The sequence below is a fragment of the Anoplopoma fimbria genome, chromosome 18, assembly GCF_027596085.1.
Source record: "Anoplopoma fimbria isolate UVic2021 breed Golden Eagle Sablefish chromosome 18, Afim_UVic_2022, whole genome shotgun sequence".
In the NCBI taxonomy this organism is placed as follows: domain Eukaryota; kingdom Metazoa; phylum Chordata; class Actinopteri; order Perciformes; family Anoplopomatidae; genus Anoplopoma; species Anoplopoma fimbria.
This window is the reverse complement of record NC_072466.1, coordinates 2,718,196-2,743,052: the sequence shown is the minus strand read 5'-3', so window position 1 is coordinate 2,743,052 and position 24,857 is coordinate 2,718,196. Positions and strand designations below refer to the sequence as shown.

The following is a 24,857-nucleotide window of genomic DNA, read 5'->3' as shown; positions in this document are numbered from 1 at the left end:
CACTGGAGTCGGCCAGAACGCCGACGGGTCAGGAGCCGACGGGGGAGCCGACGGGTCAGAGCCGGCCGGAACACCGACAGGTCAGGAGTCGGCCGGAACACCGACGGGTCAGGAGGTGGCAGGGGCGCCGATGCGTCAGGAGTCGGCAGGAACGCCGACGGGTCAGGAGTCGGCCGGAACGCCGACGGTACAGGAGCGCCAACGGGTCAGGAGTCGGCCGGGCGCCGACGGGTCAGGAGTCTGCCGGAACGCCGATGGGACAGGAGTCGGCCGGAACGCCGACTGCACTGGAGTCGGCCGGGCGCCGACAGGTCAGGAGTCGGCCGGGGCGCTGACGGAACAGGAGTCGGCCAGAACGCCGACGGGACAGGAGTCGGCCGGGGCGCCGACGGAACAGAGTCAGCCGGGACGCCGACGGAACAGGAGTCGGCCGGGACGCCGACTGCACTGGAGTCGGCCGGGGCGCTGACGGGAACAGGAGTCGGCCGGAACGCCGACGGGACAGGAGTCGGCCGGGACACCGACGGAACAGGAGTCGGCCGGGACGCCGACGGAACAGGAGTCGGCAGGGGCGCCGTGCGTCAGGAGTCGGCGGAACGCCACGGGTCAGGAGTCGGCCGGAACGCCGGGCGGACAGGAGTCGGCCGGAACGCCGACGGGACAGGAGTCGGCCGGGACGCCGACTGCACTGGAGTCGGCCAGAACGCCGACGGGTCAGGAGTCGGCCGGGAGCCGACGGGTCAGGAGTCGGCCGGAACACCGACGGGTCAGGAGTCGGCCGGAACACCGACGGGTCAGGAGTCGGCCGGAACACCGACGGGTCAGGAGTCGGCCGGAACGCCAACGGGTCAGGAGTCGGCCGGAACGCCGATGGGACAGGAGTCGGCCGGGAACGCCGACGGGACAGGAGTCGGCCGGAACGCCGACTGGGACACTGGAGTCGGCCGGGACGCCGACGGAACAGGAGCGGCCGGGACGCCGACGGAACAGGAAGTCGGCCACACTGGACGCCATGACAGGGAGGTGGCAGGGACGCCGATCCAGGAACAGGAGGTGGCAGGGGCGCCGATTGGGTCAGGAGTCGGCAGGAACGCCGACGGGTCAGGAGTCGGCCGGGCGCCGACGGTACAGGAGCGCCAACGGGTCAGGAGTCGGCCGGGGACCGACGGGTCAGGAGTCTGCCGGAACGCCGATGGGACAGGAGTCGGCCGGAACGCCGACTGCACTGGAGTCGGCCGGGGCGCCGACAGGTCAGGAGTCGGCCGGGGCGCTGACGGAACAGGAGTCGGCCAGAACGCCGACGGGACAGGAGTCGGCCGGGACGCCGACGGAACAGGAGTCGGCCGGGACGCCGAAATGGGTCTGCGAAATGGCTGTCGTGAGCTGCTGAACCTGGTTAAACAGGGCAGTCCAGGCCTGGTTGCTGCTCGCCAGGCGTGACGAACATCAGCGGTCTTGGTGACAACCTTGGTCTCGCGTCTCTGGAGCGCCTCTTCAATGGAACCGGGCTTGTGACGAGGTGTCGAACGCTGGGCCCTGTCGTGGCCAGATCGTACTGTCACGGTTGGTGTGTGGACCCAAGAGCAGTACGACGAGGAGACAGATAAAGTTCTGGAGCTTTATTTGAAGCTGAGAACACAGCAGACAGACAGGCAGGCAGGATATGACTCACAGTGGGAAACAGGTAAGGGATCAGGCAGACGGAAACCAGAGGAAGCGGAGGCTAATCTCGTGGTCGGGGACAGAAGGCTGAGACGTTGACCGGGGCACAGGCAAGGCAGGGAAGTCCAGACAGGCAGGGTCGGCAACGGGAAATCAGTCCACGGGAAATTGCTGGAAAGCGTAGCATGAAAACAACGAACGATCTGGCCGCGAGTGTGTGAATGAGTGGGGCATTTATACTGCAGGGTGGAGGTGCAGCAGAGTGAGCAGGTGAGAGGGATGGTGCTGATGAGGTGGGTGTGGCAGACAGGTGCACTGCATGAGGCTGATTAGGTGAGTGAGGGAGAGTGTGGTGAGAGAGAGGGGCTGAGCTGTGAGCTGGAAGTGGAACTGGGAGTGGCCGGAGTGAACTGAGAGAGAGTGACAGGCAGGTGAACAGAGTGAGCCAATTAGGTGAGTGAGACAGAGTGACAGGGAGTATGGAACTACTGGCAGTATGGAGGAAGAACTGTGACAATTATACACACTTGTTATAATTGCTATTATTGTGCAATCAAACTAACATTAAAGCAATATTTTATTCAAGGGACAACTGAGGAAACCCAGGCCCTCATTGTCTGTATGACTGGGTAAGGGATGGAGCCAGATTTGTGATTAATATCTTATTGACGAGGCAGTGTGTCACTCTGTGTCACTCTTTGTTTATGTTTTTTCCAGGGACTTTGTAACCACTTCTGACCTGGAAATAACTGCCAAACAGGCCAAAACGAAGTAGAACAACAACAAGTTTGCTGCAACAACCAGGGGCGGACTAATGGAGCGCTGCCCCGAGTGCAGCATCCATCTGATGCTGCACTCCGGTCTATTATGTATTATATTTATTGCTTATTTATGTGTTTTTACTATTTGATATTTATTAAACTGTTTTCTAAATATGAATTGTCTATCAATTGTTGAAGTCTACCAGAATAAAATTTCCCTCTGACCTGTTTGATCCGGTGCTTACTGTTATTAATGTAATATATTTATTTCATTGCTTGATAGGCAGTGTAAGAGCACACCTATCTTCCCAGGTTCTGAGTCAAAAAGTTACAGTAGCCTACATGATGACTGTATTATAGACATGAAATGTCCTGTTTCTGTTGGTCTGTCCTGGTTAATGACTAATGATGTGCGTGGCAGGTAGGCTACTTCTTGCATTGATGTATTGTGATGTTTGTGCACCTAACTGTACAAGGCCTGTCAGACTGAGTATCAGCCTCTTTATGTTGAGTACCAAGAAGACAAATGGCAGGTCTGTATGTGGAATGTATGCTAATCCATTCCAATATTAAACTTAAGTATCAAACCTCCCCTGAACTTGCCAGTTTATCAGGTAGGCCTAGATAAAGCTAATGTAGTCAAATATAACAGCCCTGTATATACATGTTAACTTCAGCAAGGTTATAATGTTACTTTTTTTTTTTTTAATGTAAATAGCTTTTCAGAGGTGTTGGTCCATCCCATGTATATGAAGGGTAGACTAAATATTAGAAACACCTCTCAGTATAACGTTACAGTTCAACAGCACCACAAACCAAGCTGACACAAAAAATAAATCACCACCTCTAAAACATTAAATAAAGACTTTATACAATATTAAACTGCATTAGTTTTTAACCTAGGTGTGCCAAGTAAACTGTCAAGTCTACATATAAATGATAGTAGACAGGTTAAAAAGCATAGGATGATTAGACAAACGTACAAAGCTAGAGAGACAGGCTAATATGGCCCGTCCTCCTCTTCAGCTTCTCTATAATGCACAGCAACGGCAACCAGCCTCTGATCCAATTTGATGTCCTAATAATTTTTTATATTATTATATTATATTTATTATATTATATTTATATATATTATATATATAATATATCATTTCGTTTTATTATATATTATAATATTATATAAATATATTATATATTATATATTATATATTATATATTATATATTATATATTATATATATATTATATATATTATATATTATATATTATATATTATATTATATCATTTCGTTTTATTATATATTATAATATTATATATTATATTTATTATATATATATTATATATATTATATATTATATCATTTTCATTTTATGTCAATATATATTACAGTGAAGATAACTGGAGTAGACAGGAGCCATGGCTCTGGTCAGTACGAGCTGAGTTGGTGACGTCATCAAGTTCGCTGCTGTTCCGATTGCAGTCGAACTATCGAACTAGCTGCTGAACTAGCAAGTTTGCAAGTCCAAACTTGACAATACTTGGTATTGAGAAAGAGCCCATGAATTAACAAAATAATAAAGATTGCTTTATTATTTTTGTATGTAAAAAAATGTCTTTCTTAAGCAGCAATACAAAATGTTCCAAAATCTTTTATAATCATTTGCAAGTGATTAGCTTTGATGTAGCCTATTCGTATTATTAGCAAACACTGCATGTCATCACTTACTTTAGCTGCAGTAGAGGAGGATGGATAGCTGCTCGACAAACAGTCAGAAAATGTGCATTTCTGCAGATTGACGTTCTGCTAGGTGCTGTAACTATAACATATAAGAGATTTAAACCCAATCCATGATGTCTCCCTAAACCTACCCAAGTCATTTGTGTCCGGTCTACCTCCGAGCACATCCACAGTAACATACTTTCAATATCACCACATGAAGTGTTTGAAGTTTTAGAGATCTGTTCATTATCGATTAGGCTGACACAAGAAGATTTCAATATTTACTCCAAAACTACTGGATATTAAAAGCTGATAAAAAAACATGTAAAATATCTTATTTGATTGGTTTGTTGGCCTAGAGGTCGCTGGGAGAAGAGGAGGAAGACTTCACAGTGCTGTAGGTCACCGCATCATCATCATCATCATCTTTAACCCGAACCTGGGAAACGAGAGGGAAAGGACGTGATTTAATACAACACGTTGTGATCGAACACAATCAAAGATAACAATGCAAAACATACACAGACTTGAATGTTTCTTGAGGACTGAAGTCGCCATGAGACATTTATGGTATTGACAACAAATATCCCCTTCAGGATGACTTGTGACAATGGTCCTTTAACTTTTCATCTGCTGCCATCTTCTGGTAAAAATGTTAAATTTAAATACTTCCAATCAGCCTCAGCTGTAATTTGTGTTTAACGCTTATTATCTCCACCAGGAGAATCATGTGATTGGTCGTGAGTGTGTGTGTGCCACGGTGAGTGAGTGAGTGTCTGTGTCTGTCCACGGTTAATCATTCTGTTGTTGTTTCTTCATTGACTAGCAACAGCACAGCAGTGTAACCAATCAGACAGCTTACCTGTGCTTTAGCATTGGTCTTCTTGGTGTAGCTGACGGAGGCGTAGGAAACACCATCCTCAGGATCAGCCTGCACAGAGAAGACAACATCATGGCTGCTCAGTGACGTGGGAAAACTAGCTTAGTTGCATGACTTGACTTCTCTTTTTCTCTGTGGTAAAGGAAACTGTGTATCTCATACTGCTGCATTTTAGAGAACAAACATGACACATATCTCACAGTGGTGGGTTAACTGTACAGTATAGAGTGTGATCTCACCATGTCATGACTGGTTTCTGGACCGGGCGGAGTCACAGCATGGTTTAAGCTCAGTCCCTGGAAAATACAGTTACATTAAATACAGTCTAGTAACAGTTTTCAATTCACATCAGTGGTTAATAATTATAGAATAAACGGTGTGCCATGCTGTAAATTTTGCATATTTACTCCTTTTATTTCTCTCAAGCTCAATTCTAAATTTGATATAGATTTTTGCACGGTAAGGATACAAGTTAGCTTTACCATGTTTTTCTGACCTTTGCTATTGAAACCAGAAGCCCGGACCCTAAACAATTTGTTCCACAGTGCATTGTGAACACGTTTTTCTGTGGAAGTCTGTTTAGGGACGGTAGTAGTCGGTAGTAGTTTTGCAGTGTTTTTTGTTCTGTTTTGTTTCAATTTAAAACGTTAACCGCCTGTCTAAAACAGCCAACGTAATCCAGGAGAAGATAGGTCATAACTGTATAAACATTTGATTATTAAGGTTCAAAACTCACAATTCTTTCATCCATCTGTGTTGTGTTCCCTGAAAAGATGAAGGAGAGTTCAGCTTCCACAAAAATGATGGAAAAAAGAATCCCAGTCTATGAAAACACATAACAATTTAGGAAATGTCTCACCTTTAGTTCTCTTCCATCTGATGACCGCCACAGTGATTATTAAGAGAGCTGCTAAACCGGCAAACACAATGATGAGCCACATCCACCATTCTGGAAGGAGGAAAAAAAATAATATTAATCAGTTTCTGTTGGTACAAATATAACATCTGTTAACTTTTATTGACTTTTACCTTGAATGTCATTCAAAATAGTGTCTTTAACCGAATAAATAATTAAAATGCATGTGATAAGACGTTGAAGCTTTAAGATAAAAAATAAAAACTTAACTTCTGTGTGCTACATATTCCTGATTGTGGTTTGAGAATAATCATCAACATCTTATGAAACCCTTTTAAAATGCGTGTTTTCTTTTATTATGTTTTGCAATTCCAAGTTCAATAGAGATTAAAAGATACCAACAGCCAGGTTTGAGACTCAGACATGTGGATAAGAGAAAGCCAACATTTGCAGCCATAAGGAGAGAGAGATGTAGGATGTTAAGTCACTACCTGGTTTTGTTGACATTTTTGCAGATGATGAATTGTTTTTCCCCACTGATGTGCTTCCTTTTGATTTTGTTGAATATGACATGAAATAGCAAAACACAAGAAATAGTGACAAAATACCTTCATGTTTACTATCTGAGGAGACTAAAAAAAAACAATAATGTAATCTTAAAACTTTAAATAAAAACATTCGTACCTGTTTTCTCACATGAGGACTGGGGACCGACATTACTCAGCAGGGTTTCTCCACTCTTTTTATCTGTCACGTTACACTTCAGAAACTCATAATTCTTTGATTTCTGATAATGATGAGGAGCCAAAAGTGTCACAGTGGCTGAACAGGCATGCTGTGATGTCTCCACATCACTCTTATCACCCTCATACAGCCACTCTACTGTGTGTTCACACTGATCGTATATCAACACAGAGCAGAACAAGGAGACTGTATCAGTGGTATTTGTTCCCTCCACTGGTGAAGATGTTCATAATGTGAGAGAAAGACAAGAAGAAAAACATTAACTTCATCACAGTAATCTAAATTATTGTAATGTTTCAGTATATGGACAGTTTGGACTGAAAACATTTTGATGTAAATACTCACTGTTAATCACAGAGAGAACCACCTGAGCATCTGGACCTTGTTTTTGTCCTGATATAAACTGTCTGCAGGTGTAAACACCAACATCGTCAGTTGTGACATTTCTTATAACCAGAGAACAGTTTGACGTCAAACTCAGTCTACTAGATTTAGCTTTGGAAATCACATTGTCTTTAACCTTCCCAAGATTAACCAGCTCCTTTGCTGTTTCACCAGGATAACGACTGTAAAGCCAAGTAGTACTTTTACATTTGTCCTGATTTTTTATCACATTGTTACAAGACAAAGTGACATTATCTCCAGCTCTTGTGGTGACAGAGGAGAGGGTTTGTCCACTTGCTGCTGTTAAAGATGAGAGAAAAATATAAAAAAAATTGAATATGTGATAAGAATATGACTTTTTAGTTTCTAGTTATGTGATGATGATATTTATAACAAACGATATAAAATGTCCTTTTAAGAAGAATCCACTTGACAAACACCTTAGTTGTTTCACTTAAATCAAGTTACTCAAATACTGTTAGTAACGTTCCTTTTAGTCATGTATGTGTTTTATGTTCTTACCTGTGAACTGAAGCAGCAGCAGTATCACAAATAAAGTCATTTTAATCCATCTGATTTCAACCATCGTGCCTCTCTTTCTCTGTCTCTTGTTCTCACGCCTTCAACTGTCAAAGCTTCTGACCGAGTGCTTCTCTTTAAGAGAGACACAGCATTTACTTCCTCTTATTAGCAAAGCGTCACTTCCTCACCATGACTTTGAATCTTTTCCTACATTCATGCAGACAGATCAGCTTTTCATCTCTCTTAACGTCTTGTACATATCTATTTATATATCAATATAGATATCTAAACAGCTTAAAAAAACAGACGACATGCGACAAGTTAATCGAGAGAAGCTCCAGGTCAAAATGTGAACTTCTCTCACGGAAGGAATCTTAAAATAATCAGCTGAGAACTGAGTCGTTGAAGTTGACGGTGACCATCTCTTCTCACCCACCCACCAAAACCACAGCACACTTCCTTTCTGTTGGGGTATTTTGGAGTCATAATCATCTGGTTTATATTCACAGTCTGTGTTCGTATATTGCTTTGAAATGGTTTCCTAATTTTCTGTGCACAGGGATAGTATTTGCATTTTAAGAACAAATTCTCAATGCATTTTAGAGTTCAGGAGTCCAGACTGAGGTTATCTTATTTTACTGTATGAAACATTAGATTTAACAGTTTTCAATCATTCAATATGCTCATACTGGGGACAAATGAGGAAATATTAGTGCTATGAGAATGAGTTGTTAAGTCATTGCAGCGTGTTGTTATTTTCTTAGAACTGAAGGGGAAGTGTTTTGGTGAGAATGTGGGTAACACCAGCAGAGCTCTGGAGGTTTGACACTGTAGTGATGACCAAATAAGTATAAGAACTCAGAGTGTTTGTTCCCACGAGTATATGATCATATTTATTTGTAGTTACAGTGTACATATGTCTCTATATGACATACATCATTAAAAAAGACATTCTGTGGAAAGAATGTCTATTTCTGTATACTTATTTTTAATATTAGTCATCGGAGCCACCGGGTCGCATTCTGGGGAAATCAGATGAAATCATACAGGTTGACCAGAAACTCCTTCAGCTCAGACTCCAGCAGGGCCTTCAGCACCAATCAGCCCACCGCAGACAGACCCGGCGTCTCCTCCTCCTCCTCCTCCTACAGGAGCAGAGCTTCTCCTCTCTGGGAGTCAACACCGACACCACGCTGCTGGAGACCAAGGCCGTTTTTCTGAACCCGCTGGAGGGAAGAGAGGCCCGGGAGAACCAGAACCAGGACTGAGAGGGGCAGACTGTCAGACTCTCCTGCAGTAAAATGAGAGGTTTTCTAAAGGGAGTCTGGTGCTCAGAAACACTACCATTTTAGTCCACAGGGACCGCCAGAATCAACTGAAAAACTTAAGATTCCTAGTTACTTTGATTGTTATTTAAAGGTGTAGTGGTGTGGCTCTTTATTTTGCACTACAAGAACGTGATAGTCTACAAAGGATTCTCATATCAACTTAATCTGCTCAGTTTGGTTTGTGGACAGTGCAGAGAGGTAGTGAGGAAACAGAAGAACATTCTTTCATGAGCGTCTCTGTTTTTGATCACAGTACTCCTTCCTAAACATAAGGGCATGGACAAATTTGATTTGATTGCTCTAACGGAAATATTTTTACCTTAACTACATTTAAAAAGTGTCCGTAGGCTAATTATGGATTTATGGTAATGTGGCTGTTTCAATTTAATTCCCAGTTCATGACCTTACCAATGTTTGTAACTTGTTTACTTTCATTATTAATAGATTTGTGGCATCTGAATAATGTTAAAAGATGTTTGCTAAATTGAGCTGGTGTGTAGAGTGTGAAAAGAGGAGGCCCGAGAATCGACCCTTGTGGATCTCCACATCTTTTTTTTGTGTTTTCTTCTGTTTTAAATGGACACAAAGTATTCTCTGTCTTGATAATGGATTTGAACCAAATTGGGAAAGTGCCAGAAATCTCACCCAGAAACAATCTTGATCCAGCAGGAACACAATAAAAAACAATGACAGGTTACGTCTTTGCTGGACAGTAACAACAGTGAGAAAACGCAAGGACAGCGTTACGTTCTGTATCCTTAATAATTTCTTTATGCAGAATTAAGAAGTAATATCTATATCACTTTCAACCGCAAAATGCATTGTACAGTTATACAAAACATGATGCATGAGTCGTTGTGAAGCACGATTTTTATTTGCAGACTATATCATTTTCAGACTCTAGTAAGGTTGAAAACTCATTCAAACCCTCAAAACATTGTGTGCAAAAACATTTTGGACAAACAGCAAACATTTTTACAGCGGTGTTATGAATTAAAATGAATGAATTTACATCTGTACACAAAAAGACAAAAAACTTGAGCAAAGCTTAACTTCAAAGGGGCTTAGTTCCAAAATCAGAGCATATCTATGACATCACTCCACCGTATCTGTGCATAGCAGAATGTTGTTGGATGCTATATAATAGCTATGAATGTCAAATAGAGAACATATTAAGAGCAATGAGAAACATCTTCATTTAAAGTTTAAATTGTTAAACTGGATGACAATTTAGACTTAACATTTTTATACACCTTAGAAAACATTAAAAAATGATATTAAAAGGTTTATTTACTTTTTTTTTTGTGAGTGGATGTTGAAGTTGTTCATCAGTGGAGTCGGACAGAAGCAGAAGGTTCTCCAACATTTTCATAGGTCACTGTACCCTCATCTTCATCTTCATCTTCATGATGCACCTGTGAAAAACAACACACTTGAGATTCTGATATAAATGAAACACATAAAGCTCCATTATTCCTGCAGCCACCTGGATTAAAAACTATACTCTGTTTACAAGACTGAGGCCTGTAACAAGGAGCAGGATTTGGGTTAAGCGTCGTCACTTCAAGGTTAATTCTGTGTTTTCAATTCCACGATGGAGGTTCACTTCTTACTGGATAGATCGCCATGGTTACTTCTGCAGAACACCTAACCTGCTCCGGAGCAGGTAATGTTCGAGATAAGAGATCAATTTGTATAAAAGCACCGCCTACTGACCATTCAATTTTGGTGGGTGAACCGTGAATTAATATTACACAAATACGAAGAAGTTAAAGTCATAATTTAGACTAAAAGCAACACATTTTAAACAGATGCACACATGCAAAAAGACAGGTGGCAATAAATCACCGACTGTTTCAATGTGTAAATGAACAGATTATTAATGTCACTGCTTCATCTAGAGAAAGACAGATCTGACTGTAAATACATATGTGTTTTCTGGTAAATGAATATGTTGCAGATGTATTCTGATAGCGTGTGTGACAATATTTTAGCCTATTTTTCAGCTGCAACTCCTATGGTGAAAAACGGATTTACAAATAAAAAATAAAATAAACTGTTTATATTCCCTCATCATATATTCATATCATATATTCACTCATGTGTGTCAGCTTCTGGAGCCGTGTGTTGCAGTGAGACATGTCGGAGTCGTCTCTTGCAGACAAAGACTGGATGCAGTGTTACTTTAATGTTTGCTGTGGATGATTACAAGTTTAAAAGGAAACCTCCTTACTGCTTATAATTATTTATTTTATTTTCACTCAAGTCTGTTTCACACCGTCGGGGTTCAAGCTGAAAGACTAAGAATACATCTTAGCAACACATTCACTTAACGGTATAAACACGTGTTATTATAGTCAGAACAGTCGTTCTCTAGATGTGATATTATAAATAGAATAATTTACGCATTCACACAGAAGTGATTTCTTGCCAGCTGTCCTTCCTGCATTTGGCAGTTTAAACTGTGTTGCTTTCAGTGTGAATTATGTGTTTACCTTCTACATTTTTCTATGATTTCATAGTTTTTTATGTATTTGTTAAATGCACCGCTCTGCTGATTTCCATTTTGTTATGTATTTGTTAAATGCACTTCTTGTGACCGCTTATCTGGACTGACAGATAACCTTTTTATGTTTTAAAATTCTTATTGTAAACAGTGAAAAAATACAGCATTTGATTATTTAGTTTTAAAACTCACAGCATTGTCCATCTGTGTTCTGTTCCCTGAAAAAGACAGAAAAAGAGTTGACTTAAGTTTCCACTGTGTAAATCTTTTTTATAAAAATGACATCTTTGAATGTTTTCACCTTTAGTTCTCTTCCACATGTAGACTGCCAGAACAATTAGCATGAGTGTTGCTAAACCCAAAATGATGAACCTCCACCAACCTGGAAATTATAATAAAGATATTAAAAACATTCCGACTGCAGATTTCTGTTGGATTTAAAATCCTGTTGCAAAGAGAAAAATATATATGCTTTTTCCAACGTTAATATCTCCTCCATCAGCCAAGTGTCGGTCTGACATTCATTCTTTAGGATTTTTAAAGAGACAGAGATGTAATATTTTGAGTAACTACCTTGTTTTGTTGGAGTGTCATTCTTTGCAGATGATGTATTGTTTCTCCCCACTGATGTGCTCCCTTTTGATTTTGTTGAAAAGGATATGAAATCACAAAACATACATCAGGATAAAATACATCCTGTTCAACACCTTAAAAGACTAAATAAGAAAGAATGATGTGATCTTAAAATGTAAAAATCATAAAATACAAAAAAAACACACCTGTTTTCTCACATGAGAACTGGGGGCCGACTTTACACAGCAGGGTTTCTCCACTCTTTTTATCTGTCACCTTACACTTCAGTAACTCATAATACTTTGATTTCTGATAAAGATGAGGAGCCAAAAGTGTCACAGTGGCTGAACAGTTACGCTGTGATGTCTCCACATCACTCTTATCACCCTCATACAGCCACTCTACTGTGTGTTCACACTGATCGTATGTCAACACAGAGCAGAACAAGGAGACTGTATCAGTGGTAATCGTTCCCTCCACTGGTGAAGATGTTCATAATGTGAGAGAAAGACAACAAGAGAAACATTAACTTCATCACAGTAATCTAAATTATTGTAATGTTTCAGTATATGGACAGTTTGGACTGAAAACATTTTGATGTAAATACTCACTGTTAATCACAGACAGAACCACCAGAGCATCTGGACCTTGTTGTTTGTCTGATATAAACTGTCTGCAGCTGTAACGACCAGCATCTTCAGTTGTGACATTTCTTATAACCAGAGAACAGTTTGCTGTCAAACTCAGTCTACTGGATTTAGCTTTGGAAATCACATTGTCTTTAACCTTCCCAAGATTAACCAGCTCCTGTGTTGTTACACCAGGATAACGACTGTGAATCCAAGTAGTACTTTTACATTTGTCCTGATTTTTTATCACATTGTTACAAGACAAAGTGACTTCATCTCCAGCTCTTGTGGTGACAGAGGAGAGGGTTGCTGTTAAAGATGAGAGAAAAATATAAAAAAAATTGAATATGTGATAAGAATATGACTTTTTAGTTTCTAGTTATGTGATGATGATATTTATAACAAACGATATAAAATGTCCTTTTAAGAAGAATCCACTTGACAAACACCTTAGTTGTTTCACTTAAATCAAGTTACTTAAATACTGTTAGTAACGTTCCTTTTAGTCATGTGTGTGTTTTATGTTCTTACCTGTGAACTGAAGCAGCAGCAGTATCACAAATAAAGTCATTTTAATCCATCTGATTTCAACCATCGTGCCTCTCTTTCTCTGTCTCTTGTTCTCACGCTCTCAACTGTCAAAGCTTCTGACCGAGTGCTTCTCTTTAAGAGAGACACAGCATTTACTTCCTCTTATTAGCAAAGCGTCACTTCCTCACGTGACTTTGAATCTTTTCCTACATTCATGCAGACAGATCAGCTTTTCATCTCTCTTAACGTCTTATAGATATCTATTTATATATCAGTATAGATATCTAAACAGCTTAAAAAAACAGACGACATGCGACAAGTTAATCGAGAGAAGCTTCAGGTCAAAATGTGAACTTCTCTCACGGAAGGAATCTTAAAATAATCAGCTGAGAACTGAGTCGTTGAAGTTGACGGTGACCGTCTCTTCTCACCCACCCACCAAAACCACAGCACACTTCCTTTCTGTTGGGGTATTTTGGAGTCATAATCATCTGGTTTATATTCACAGTCTGTGTTCGTATATTGCTTTGAAATGGTTTCCTAATTTTCTGTGCACAGGGATAGTATTTGCATTTTAAGACCTAATTCTCAATGCATTTTAGAGTTCAGGAGGTCAGACTGAGGTTATCTTATTTTACTGTATGAAACATTAGATTTAACAGTTTTCAATCATTCAATATGCTCATACTGGGGACAAATGAGGAAATATTAGTGCTATGAGAATGAGTTGTTAAGTCATTGCAGCGTGTTGTTATTTTCTTAGAACTGAAGGGGAAGTGTTTTGGTGAGAATGTGGGTAACACCAGCAGAGCTCTGGAGGTTTGACACTGTAGTGATGACCAAATAAGTATAAGAACTCAGAGTGTTTGTTCCCACGATATATGATCATATTTATTTATAGTTACTGTGTACAGATGTCTCTATATGACCTACACCAGTAAAAAAGACATTCTGTGGAAAGAATGTCTATTTCTGCATACTTATTTTTAATATTAGTCATCGGAGCCACCGGGTCGCATTCTGGGGAAATCAGATGAAATCATACAGGTTCACCAGAAACTCCTTCAGCTCAGACTCCAGCAGGGCCTTCAGCACCAATCAGCCCACCGCAGACAGACCCGGCGTCTCCTCCTCCTCCTCCTCCTCCTACAGGAGCAGAGCTTCTCCTCTCTGGGAGTCAACACCGACACCACGCTGCTGGAGACCAAGGCCGTTTTTCTGAACCCGCTGGAGGGAAGAGAGGCCCGGGAGAACCAGAACCAGGACTGAGAGGGGCAGACTGTCAGACTCTCCTGCAGTAAAATGAGAGGTTTTCTAAAGGGAGTCTGGTGCTCAGAAACACTACCATTTTAGTCCACAGGGACCGCCAGAATCAACTGAAAAACTTAAAATTCCTAGTCACTTTGATTGTTATTTAAAGGTGTAGTGGTGTGGCTCTTTATTTTGCACTACAAGAACGTGATAGTCTACAAAGGATTCTCATATCAACTTAATCTTCTCAGTTTGGTTTGTGGACAGTGCAGAGAGGTAGTGAGGAAACAGAAGAACATTCTTTCATGAGCGTCTCTGTTTCTGATCACAGTACTCCTTCCTAAACATAAGGGCATGGACAAATTTGATTTGATTGCTCTAACGGAAATATTTTTACCTTAACTACATTTAAAAAGTGTCCGTAGGCTAATTATGGATTTATGGTAATGTGGCTGTTTCAATTTAATTCCCAGTTCATGACCTTACCAATGTTTGTAACTTGTTTACTTTCATTATTAATAGATTTGTGGCATCTGAATAATGTTAAAAGATGTTTGCTAAATTGAGCTGGTGTGTAGAGTGTGAAAAGAGGAGGCCCAAGAATCGACCCTTGTGGATCTCCACATCTTTTTTTTGTGTTTTCTTCTGTTTTAAATGGACACAAAGTATTCTCTGTCTTGATAATGGATTTGAACCAAATTGGGAAAGTGCCAGAAATCTCACCCAGAAACAATCTTGATCCAGCAGGAACACAATAAAAAACAATGACAGGTTACGTCTTTGCTGGACAGTAACAACAGTGAGAAAACGCAAGGACAGCGTTACATTCTGTATTCTTAATAATTTCTTTATGCAGAATTAAGAAGTAATATCTATATCACTTTCAACCGCAAAATGCATTGTACAGTTATACAAAACATGATGCATGAGTCGTTGTGAAGCACGTTTTTTATTTGCAGACTATATCATTTTCAGACTCTAGTAAGGTTGAAAACTCATTCAAACCCTCAAAACATTGTGTGCAAAAACATTTTGGACAAACAGCAAACATTTTTACAGCGGTGTTATGAATTAAAATTAATGAATTTACATCTGTACACAAAAAGACAAAAAAAAAAAACTTGAGCAAAGCTTAACTTCAAAGGGGCTTAGTTCCAAAATCAGAGCATATCTATGACATCACTCCACCGTATCTGTGCATAGCAGAATGTTGTTGGATGCTATATAATAGCTATGAATGTCAAATAGAGAACATATTAAGAGCAATGAGAAACATCTTCATTTAAAGTTTAAATTGTTAAACTGGATGACAATTTCGACTTAACTTTTTTATACACCTTAGAAAACGTTAAAAAATGATATTAAAAGGTTTATTTACATTTTTTTTTTGTGAGTGGATGTTGAAGTTGTTCATCAGTGGAGTCGGACAGAAGCAGAAGGTTCTCCAACATTTTCATAGGTCACTGTACCCTCATCTTCATCTTCATCTTCATGATGCACCTGTGAAAAACAACACACTTGAGATTCTGATATAAATGAAACACATAAAGCTCCATTATTCCTGCAGCCACCTGGATTAAAAACTATACTCTGTTTACAAGACTGAGGCCTGTAACAAGGAGCAGGATTTGGGTTAAGCGTCGTCACTTCAAGGTTAATTCTGTGTTTTCAATTCCACGATGGAGGTTCACTTCTAGATCGCCATGGTTACTTCTGCAGAACACCTAACCTGCTCCGGAGCAGGTAATGTTCGAGATAAGAGATCAATTTGTATAAAAGCACCGCCTACTGACCATTCAATTTTGGTGGGTGAATTAATATTACACAAATACGAAGAAGTTAAAGTCATAATTTAGACTAAAAGCAACACATTTTAAACAGATGCACACATGCAAAAAGACAGGTGGCAATAAATCACCGACTGTTTCAATGTGTAAATGAACAGATTATTAATGTCACTGCTTCATCTAGAGAAAGACAGACCTGACTGTAAATACATATGTGTTTTCTGGTAAATGAAGATGTTGCAGATGTATTCTGATAGCGTGTGTGACAATATTTTAGCCTATTTTTCAGCTGCAACTCCTATGGTGAAAAACGGATTTACAAAAAAAAATAAAAATAAACTGTTTATATTCCCTCATCATATATTCATATCATATATTCACTTATGTGTGTCAGCTTCTGGAGCCGTGTGTTGCAGTGAGACATGTCGGAGTCGTCTCTTGCAGACAAAGACTGGATGCAGTGTTACTTTAATGTTTGCTGTGGATGATTACAAGTTTAAAAGGAAACCTCCTTACTGCTTATAATTATTTATTTTATTTTCACTCAAGTCTGTTTCACACCGTCGGGGTTCAAGCTGAAAGACTAAGAATACATCTTAGCAACACATTCACTTAACGGTATAAACACGTGTTATTATAGTCAGAACAGTCGTTCTCTAGATGTGATATTATAAATAGAATAATTTACACATTCACACAGAAGTGATTTCTTGCCAGCTGTCCTTCCTGCATTTGGCAGTTTAAACTGTGTTGCTTTCAGTGTGAATTATGTGTTTACCTTCTACATTTTTCTATGATTTCTTATTTTTTATGTATTTGTTAAATGCACTGCTCTGCTGACAGTTTTTTAGTTTTAAAACTCACAGCATTGTCGTCCATCTGTGTTCTGTTCCCTGAAAAAGACAGAAAAAGAGTTGACTTAAGTTTCCACTGTGTAAATCTTTTTTATAAAAATGACATCTTTGAATGTTTTCACCTTTAGTTCTCTTCCACATGTAGACTGCCAGAACAATTAGCATGAGTGTTGCTAAACCCAAAATGATGAACCTCCACCAACCTGGAAATTATAATAAAGATATTAAAAACATTCCGACTGCAGATTTCTGTTGGATTTAAAATCCTGTTGCAAAGAGAAAAATATATATGCTTTTTCCAACGTTAATATCTCCTCCATCAGCCAAGTGTCGGTCTGACATTCATTCTTTAGGATTTTTAAAGAGACAGAGATGTAATATTTTGAGTCACTACCTTGTTTTGTTGGAGTGTCATTCTTTGCAGATGATGTATTGTTTCTCCCCACTGATGTGCTCCCTTTTGATTTTGTTGAAAAGGATATGAAATCACAAAACATACATCAGGATCAAATACATCCTGTTCAACACCTTAAAAGACTAAATAAGAAAGAATGATGTGATCTTAAAATGTAAAAATCATAAAATACAAAAAAAACACACCTGTTTTCTCACATGAGAACTGGGGGCCGACTTTACTCAGCAGGGTTTCTCCACTCTTTTTATCTGTCACCTTACACTTCAGTAACTCATAATACTTTGATTTCTGATAAAGAGGAGGAGCCGAAAGTGTCACAGTGGCTGAACAGTTACGCTGTGATGTCTCCACATCACTCTTATCACCCTCATACAGCCACTCTACTGTGTGTTCACACTGATCGTATATCAACACAGAGCAGAACAAGGAGACTGTATCAGTGGTAATCGTTCCCTCCACTGGTGAAGATGTTCATAATGTGAGAGAAAGACAACAAGAGAAACATTAACTTCATCACAGTAATCTAAATTATTGTAATGTTTCAGTATATGGACAGTTTGGACTGAAAACATTTTGATGTAAATACTCACTGTTAATCACAGACAGAACCACCGGAGCATCTGGACCTTGTTGTTTGTCTGATATAAACTGTCTGCAGGTGTAACGACCAACATCTTCAGTTGTGACATTTCTTATAACCAGAGAACAGTTTGACGTCAAACTCAGTCTACTGGATTTAGCTTTGGAAATCACATTGTCTTTAACCTTCCCAAGAATAACCAGCTCCTCTGTTACACCAGAACGACTGTGAATCCAAGTAGTACTGTTACATTTGTCCTGATTTTTTATCACATTGTTACAAGACAAAGTGACTTCATCTCCAGCTCTTGTGGTGACAGAGGAGAGGGTTTGTCCACTTGCTGCTGTTAAAGATGAGAGAAAAATATAAAAAAATAAAATATGTGATAAGAATATGACTTTTTAGTTTCTAGTTATGTGATGATGATATTTATAACAAACGATATAAAATGTCCTTTTAAGAAGAATCCACCTGACAAACACCTTAGTTGTTTCACTTAAATCAAGTTACTCAAATACTATTAGTAATGATCCTTTTAGTCATGTATGTGTTTTATGTTCTTACCTGTGAACTGAAGCAGCAGCAGTATCACAAATAAAGTCATTTTAATCCATCTGATTTCAACCATCGTGCCTCTCTTTCTCTGTCTCTTGTTCTCACGCCTTCAACTGTCAAAGCTTCTGACCGAGTGCTTCTCTTTAAGAGAGACACAGCATTTACTTCCTCTTATTAGCAAAGCGTCACTTCCTCACGTGACTTTGAATCTTTTCCTACATTCATGCAGACAGATCAGCTTTTCATCTCTCTTAACGTCTTATAGATATCTATTTATATATCAGTATAGATATCTAAACAGCTTAAAAAAACAGACGACATGCGACAAGTTAATCGAGAGAAGCTCCAGGTCAAAATGTGAACTTCTCTCACGGAAGGAATCTTAAAATAATCAGCTGAGAACTGAGTCGTTGAAGTTGACGGTGACCGTCTCTTCTCACCCACCCACCAAAACCACAGCACACTTCCTTTCTGTTGGGGTATTTTGGAGTCATAATCATCTGGTTTATATTCACAGTCTGTGTTCGTATATTGCTTTGAAATGGTTTCCTAATTTTCTGTGCACAGGGATAGTATTTGCATTTTAAGACCTAATTCTCAATGCATTTTAGAGTCCAGGAGTCCAGACTGAGGTTATCTTATTTTACTGTATGAAACATTAGATTTAACAGTTTTCAATCATTCAATATGCTCATACTGGGGACAAATGAGGAAATATTAGTGCTATGAGAATTAGTTGTTAAGTCATTGCAGCGTGTTGTTATTTTCTTAGAACTGAAGGGGAAGTGTTTTGGTGAGAATGTGGGTAACACCAGCAGAGCTCTGGAGGTTTGACACTGTAGTGATGACCAAATAAGTATAAGAACTCAGAGTGTTTGTGCGCACAGTATATGATCATATTTATTTATAGTTACTGTGTACAGATGTCTCTATATGACCTACACCAGTAAAAAAGACATTCAGTGGAAAGAATGTCTATTTCTGCATACTTATTTTTAATATTAGTCATCGGAGCCACCGGGTCGCATTCTGGGGAAATCAGATGAAATCATACAGGTTCACCAGAAACTCCTTCAGCTCAGACTCCAGCAGGGCCTTCAGCACCAATCAGCCCACCGCAGACAGACCCGGCGTCTCCTCCTCCTCCTCCTCCTACAGGAGCAGAGCTTCTCCTCTCTGGGAGTCAACACCGACACCACGCTGCTGGAGACCAAGGCCGTTTTTCTGAACCCGCTGGAGGGAAGAGAGGCCCGGGAGAACCAGAACCAGGACTGAGAGGGGCAGACTGTCAGACTCTCCTGCAGTAAAATGAGAGGTTTTCTAAAGGGAGTCTGGTGCTCAGAAACACTACCATTTTAGTCCACAGGGACCGCCAGAATCAACTGAAAAACTTAAAATTCCTAGTCACTTTGATTGTTATTTAAAGGTGTAGTGGTGTGGCTCTTTATTTTGCACTACAAGAACGTGATAGTCTACAAAGGATTCTCATATCAACTTAATCTTCTCAGTTTGGTTTGTGGACAGTGCAGAGAGGTAGTGAGGAAACAGAAGAACATTCTTTCATGAGCGTCTCTGTTTCTGATCACAGTACTCCTTCCTAAACATAAGGGCATGGACAAATTTGATTTGATTGCTCTAACGGAAATATTTTTACCTTAACTACATTTAAAAAGTGTCCGTAGGCTAATTATGGATTTATGGTAATGTGGCTGTTTCAATTTAATTCCCAGTTCATGACCTTACCAATGTTTGTAACGTGTTTACTTTCATTATTAATAGATTTGTGGCATCTGAATAATGTTAAAAGATGTTTGCTAAATTGAGCTGGTGTGTAGAGTGTGAAAAGAGGAGGCCCAAGAATCGACCCTTGTGGATCTCCACATCTTTTTTTTGTGTTTTCTTCTGTTTTAAATGGACACAAAGTATTCTCTGTCTTGATAATGGATTTGAACCAAATTGGGAAAGTGCCAGAAATCTCACCCAGAAACAATCTTGATCCAGCAGGAACACAATAAAAAACAATGACAGGTTACGTCTTTGCTGGACAGTAACAACAGTGAGAAAACGCAAGGACAGCGTTACATTCTGTATCCTTAATAATTTCTTTATGCAGAATTAAGAAGTAATATCTATATCACTTTCAACCGCAAAATGCATTGTACAGTTATACAAAACATGATGCATGAGTCGTTGTGAAGCACGTTTTTTATTTGCAGACTATATCATTTTCAGACTCTAGTAAGGTTGAAAACTCATTCAAACCCTCAAAACATTGTGTGCAAAAACATTTTGGACAAACAGCAAACATTTTTACAGCGGTGTTATGAATTAAAATTAATGAATTTACATCTGTACACAAGAAGACAAAAAACTTGAGCAAAACTTAACTTCAAAGGGGCTTAGTTCCAAAAATCAGAGCATATCTATGACATCACTCCACCGTATCTGTGCATAGCAGAATGTTGTTGGATGCTATATAATAGCTATGAATGTCAAATAGAGAACATATTAAGAGCAATGAGAAACATCTTCATTTAAAGTTTAAATTGTTAAACTGGATGACAATTTAGACTTAACTTTTTTATACACCTTAGAAAACATTAAAAAATGATATTAAAAGGTTTATTTACATTTTTTTTTGTGAGTGGATGTTGAAGTTGTTCATCAGTGGAGTCGGACAGAAGCAGAAGGTTCTCCAACATTTTCATAGGTCACTGTACCCTCATCTTCATCTTCATCTTCATGATGCACCTGTGAAAAACAACACACTTGAGATTCTGATATAAATGAAACACATAAAGCTCCATTATTCCTGCAGCCACCTGGATTAAAAACTATACTCTGTTTACAAGACTGAGGCCTGTAACAAGGAGCAGGATTTGGGTTAAGCGTCGTCACTTCAAGGTTAATTCTGTGTTTTCAATTCCACGATGGAGGTTCACTTCTTACTGGATAGATCGCCATGGTTACTTCTGCAGAACACCTAACCTGCTCCGGAGCAGGTAATGTTCGAGATAAGAGATCAATTTGTATAAAAGCACCGCCTACTGACCATTCAATTTTGGTGGGTGAACCGTGAATTAATATTACACAAATACGAAGAAGTTAAAGTCATAATTTAGACTAAAAGCAACACATTTTAAACAGATGCACACATGCAAAAAGACAGGTGGCAATAAATCACCGACTGTTTCAATGTGTAAATGAACAGATTATTAATGTCACTGCTTCATCTAGAGAAAGACAGATCTGACTGTAAATACATATGTGTTTTCTGGTAAATGAATATGTTGCAGATGTATTCTGATAGCGTGTGTGACAATATTTTAGCCTATTTTTCAGCTGCAACTCCTATGGTGAAAAACGGATTTACAAAGAAAATAAAATAAACTGTTTATATTCCCTCATCATATATTCATATCATATATTCACTTATGTGTGTCAGCTTCTGGAGCCGTGTGTTGCAGTGAGACATGTCGGAGTCGTCTCTTGCAGACAAAGACTGGATGCAGTGTTACTTTAATGTTTGCTGTGGATGATTACAAGTTTAAAAGGAAACCTCCTTACTGCTTATAATTATTTATTTTATTTTCACTCAAGTCTGTTTCACACCGTCGGGGTTCAAGCTGAAAGACTAAGAATACATCTTAGCAACACATTCACTTAACGGTATAAACACGTGTTATTATAGTCAGAACAGTCGTTCTCTAGATGTGATATTATAAATAGAATAATTTACACATTCACACAGAAGTGATTTCTTGCCAGCTGTCCTTCCTGCATTTGGCAGTTTAAACTGTGTTGCTTTCAGTGTGAATTATGTGTTTACCTTCTACATTTTTCTATGATTTCATAGTTTTTTATGTATTTGTTAAATGCACCGCTACAGCAGCCTCTTCCATGTTTGTGATTGGTCAGATGCTGCAAACCCAGATTGGGAAACCCTGAGTTGATCTAACGAGTTGATAACCAGCTTCTTGTGACCGCTTATCTGGACCGTGGCTGTTAGGGTTAGTTAAAGCAGATAACCTAAAGATAACCTGGGTATGTTGAACTCTCTTCGTGTTACAGGCCTGTGATTATTCTTATTGTAAACAGTGAAAAAATACAAGCAGTTTGATTATTTAGTTTTAAAACTCACAGCATTGTCGTCCATCTGTGTTCCCCTGAAAAAGACAGAAAAAGAGTTGACTTAAGTTTCCACTGTGTAAATCTTTTTTATAAAAATGACATCTTTGAATGTTTTCACCTTTAGTTCTCTTCCACATGTAGACTGCCAGAACAATTAGCATGAGTGTTGCTAAACCCAAAATGATGAACCTCCACCAACCTGGAAATTATATTAAAGGTATTAAAAACATTCCGACTGCAGATTTCTGTTGGATTTAAAATCCTGTTGCAAAGAGAAAAATATATATGCTTTTTCCAACGTTAATATCTCCTCCATCAGCCAAGTGTCGGTCTGACATTCATTCTTTAGGATTTTTAAAGAGACAGAGATGTAATATTTTGAGTAACTACCTTGTTTTGTTGGAGTGTCATTCTTTTCAGATGATGTATTGTTTCTCCCCACTGATGTGCTCCCTTTTGATTTTGTTGAAAAGGATATGAAATCACAAAACATACATCAGGATCAAATACATCCTGTTCAACACCTTAAAAGACTAAATAAGAAAGAATGATGTGATCTTAAAATGTAAAAATCATAAAATACAAAATAAACACACCTGTTTTCTCACATGAGGACTGGGGGCCGACATTACACAGCAGGGTTTCTCCACTCTTTTTATCTGTCACCTTACACTTCAGTAACTCATAATTCTTTGATTTCTGATAAAGATGAGGAGCCAAACGTGTCACAGAGGCTGAACAGGTATGCTGTGATGTCTCCAAGTCACTCTTATCACCCTCATACAGCCACTCTACTGTGTGTTCACACTGATCGTATGTCAACACGGTGCAGAACAAGGAGACTGTATCAGTGGTAATCATTCCCGCCACTGGTGAAAATGTTCATAATGTGAGAGAAAGACAACAAGAGAAACATTAACTTCATCACAGTAACATAAATTATTGTAATGTTTCAGTATATGGACAGTTTGGATTGAAAACATTTTGATGTAAATACTCACTGTAAATCACAGACAGAAACACCGGAGCATCTGGACCTTGTTGTTTGTCTGATATAAACTGTCTGCAGTTGTAACGACCAACATCTTCAGTTGTGACATTTCTTATAACCAGAGAACAGTCTGCTGTCAAACTCAGTCTACTGGATTTAGCTTTGGAAATCACATTGTCTTTAACCTTCCCAAGATCAACCAGCTCCTTTGCTGTTACACGACGAGAACGACTGTAAAGCCAAGTAGTACTTTTACATTTGTCCTTATTTTTTATCACATTGTTACAAGACAAAGTGACTTCATCTCCAGCTCTTGTGGTGACAGAGGAGAGGGTTTGTCCACTTGCTGCTGTTAAAGATGAGAAAAAAATATAAAAAAATTGAATATGTGATAAGAATATGACTTTTTAGTTTCTAGTTATGTGATGATGTTTATAACAAACGATATAAAATGTCCTTTTAAGAAGAATCCATCTGACAAACACCTTAGTTGTTTCACTTAAATCAAGTTACTCAAATACTGTTAGTAACGTCAACTGTCAAAGCTTCTGACCGAGTGCTTCTCTTTAAGAGAGACACAGCATTTACTTCCTCTTATTAGTAAAGCGTCACTTCCTCACCAGGACTTTGAATCTTTTCCTACATTCATGCAGACAGATCAGCTTTTCATCTCTCTTAATGTCTTATAGATATCTATTTATATATCAATATAGATATCTAAACAGCTTAAAAAAACAGACGACATGCGACAAGTTAATCGAGAGAAGCTCCAGGTCAAAATGTGAACTTCTCTCACGGAAGGAATCTTAAAATAATCAGCTGAGAACTGAGTCGTTGAAGTTGACGGTGACCATCTCTTCTCACCCACCAAAACCACAGCACACTTCCTTTCTGTTGGGGTATTTTGGAGTCAAAAACATCTGGTTTATTTTCACAGTCTGTGTTTGTATATTGCTTTGAAATGGTTTCCTAATTTTCTGTGCACAGGGATAGTATTTGCATTTTAAGACTTAATTCTCAATGCATTTTAGAGTTCAGACTGAGGTTATTTTTTTTTACTGTATGAAACATTAGATTTAACAGTTTTCAATCATTCAATATGCTCATACTTGGGACAAATGAGGAAATATTAGTGCTATGAGAATGAGTTTTTAAGTCATTGCAGCGTGTTGTTATTTTCTTAGAACTAAGGGGAAG

General features: G+C 39.2%; 2 protein-coding genes and 1 long non-coding RNA gene across 4 annotated transcripts; all 3 read right to left on the bottom strand.

The window, feature by feature from the left end:
- Positions 1 to 6,543: 6,543 nt before the first annotated feature.
- On the bottom strand, positions 6,544 to 7,640 carry LOC129107540 (uncharacterized). Its single transcript, XM_054619042.1, has 3 exons — positions 7,530 to 7,640; positions 6,969 to 7,307; positions 6,544 to 6,836 (listed from the first exon to the last, which is right to left on the bottom strand). The coding sequence occupies exons 1-3, from the start codon at positions 7,591 to 7,593 to the stop codon at positions 6,544 to 6,546; spliced, it is 696 nt and encodes a 231-aa protein (XP_054475017.1). The 5' UTR covers positions 7,594 to 7,640.
- A 7,637-nt stretch (positions 7,641 to 15,277) lies between these two features.
- Positions 15,278 to 18,660, bottom strand: LOC129106766 (uncharacterized). Of its 2 annotated transcripts, none has more exons than XM_054617985.1 (7): positions 18,548 to 18,660; positions 17,994 to 18,326; positions 17,589 to 17,861; positions 17,383 to 17,445; positions 17,111 to 17,191; positions 16,999 to 17,027; positions 15,278 to 15,847 (listed from the first exon to the last, which is right to left on the bottom strand). In XM_054617985.1, exons 1-7 carry the CDS (start codon positions 18,609 to 18,611, stop codon positions 15,761 to 15,763), a joined length of 930 nt encoding a protein of 309 aa, XP_054473960.1. In that variant the 5' UTR covers positions 18,612 to 18,660; the 3' UTR covers positions 15,278 to 15,760. The 2 variants fall into 2 exon arrangements, with proteins under 2 accessions (XP_054473960.1, XP_054473961.1); XM_054617986.1 differs by having other exon boundaries at positions 17,994 to 18,323.
- Positions 18,661 to 22,744: 4,084 nt separating this feature from the next.
- LOC129106768 (uncharacterized) lies at positions 22,745 to 23,362 on the bottom strand. Its single transcript, XR_008531860.1, has 3 exons — positions 23,266 to 23,362; positions 23,060 to 23,122; positions 22,745 to 22,868 (listed from the first exon to the last, which is right to left on the bottom strand). It is a non-coding gene; the product is annotated as an uncharacterized LOC129106768 (long non-coding RNA).
- Between the last annotated feature and the right edge of the window lie 1,495 nt (positions 23,363 to 24,857).

Excerpts from the sequence above, each read along its gene's own strand:
- LOC129106766 (XM_054617985.1), bottom strand. The coding sequence starts at position 18,611 with ATGGTTGAAATCAGATGGATTAAAATGACTTTATTTGTGATACTGCTG. Across the intron at positions 17,862-17,993 it reads GGTTCTGTCTGTGATTAACA|TGGAGGGAACGATTACCACT; the intron begins GTGAGTATTTAC and ends CATCTTCACCAG. Across the intron at positions 17,446-17,588 it reads GTTCTCATGTGAGAAAACAG|GGAGCACATCAGTGGGGAGA; the intron begins GTGTGTTTTTTT and ends CAAAATCAAAAG.
- LOC129107540 (XM_054619042.1), bottom strand. The coding sequence starts at position 7,593 with ATGGTTGAAATCAGATGGATTAAAATGACTTTATTTGTGATACTGCTG. Across the intron at positions 7,308-7,529 it reads GCTGCTGCTTCAGTTCACAG|CAGCAAGTGGACAAACCCTC; the intron begins GTAAGAACATAA and ends CATCTTTAACAG. Across the intron at positions 6,837-6,968 it reads GGTTCTCTCTGTGATTAACA|TGGAGGGAACAAATACCACT; the intron begins GTGAGTATTTAC and ends CATCTTCACCAG.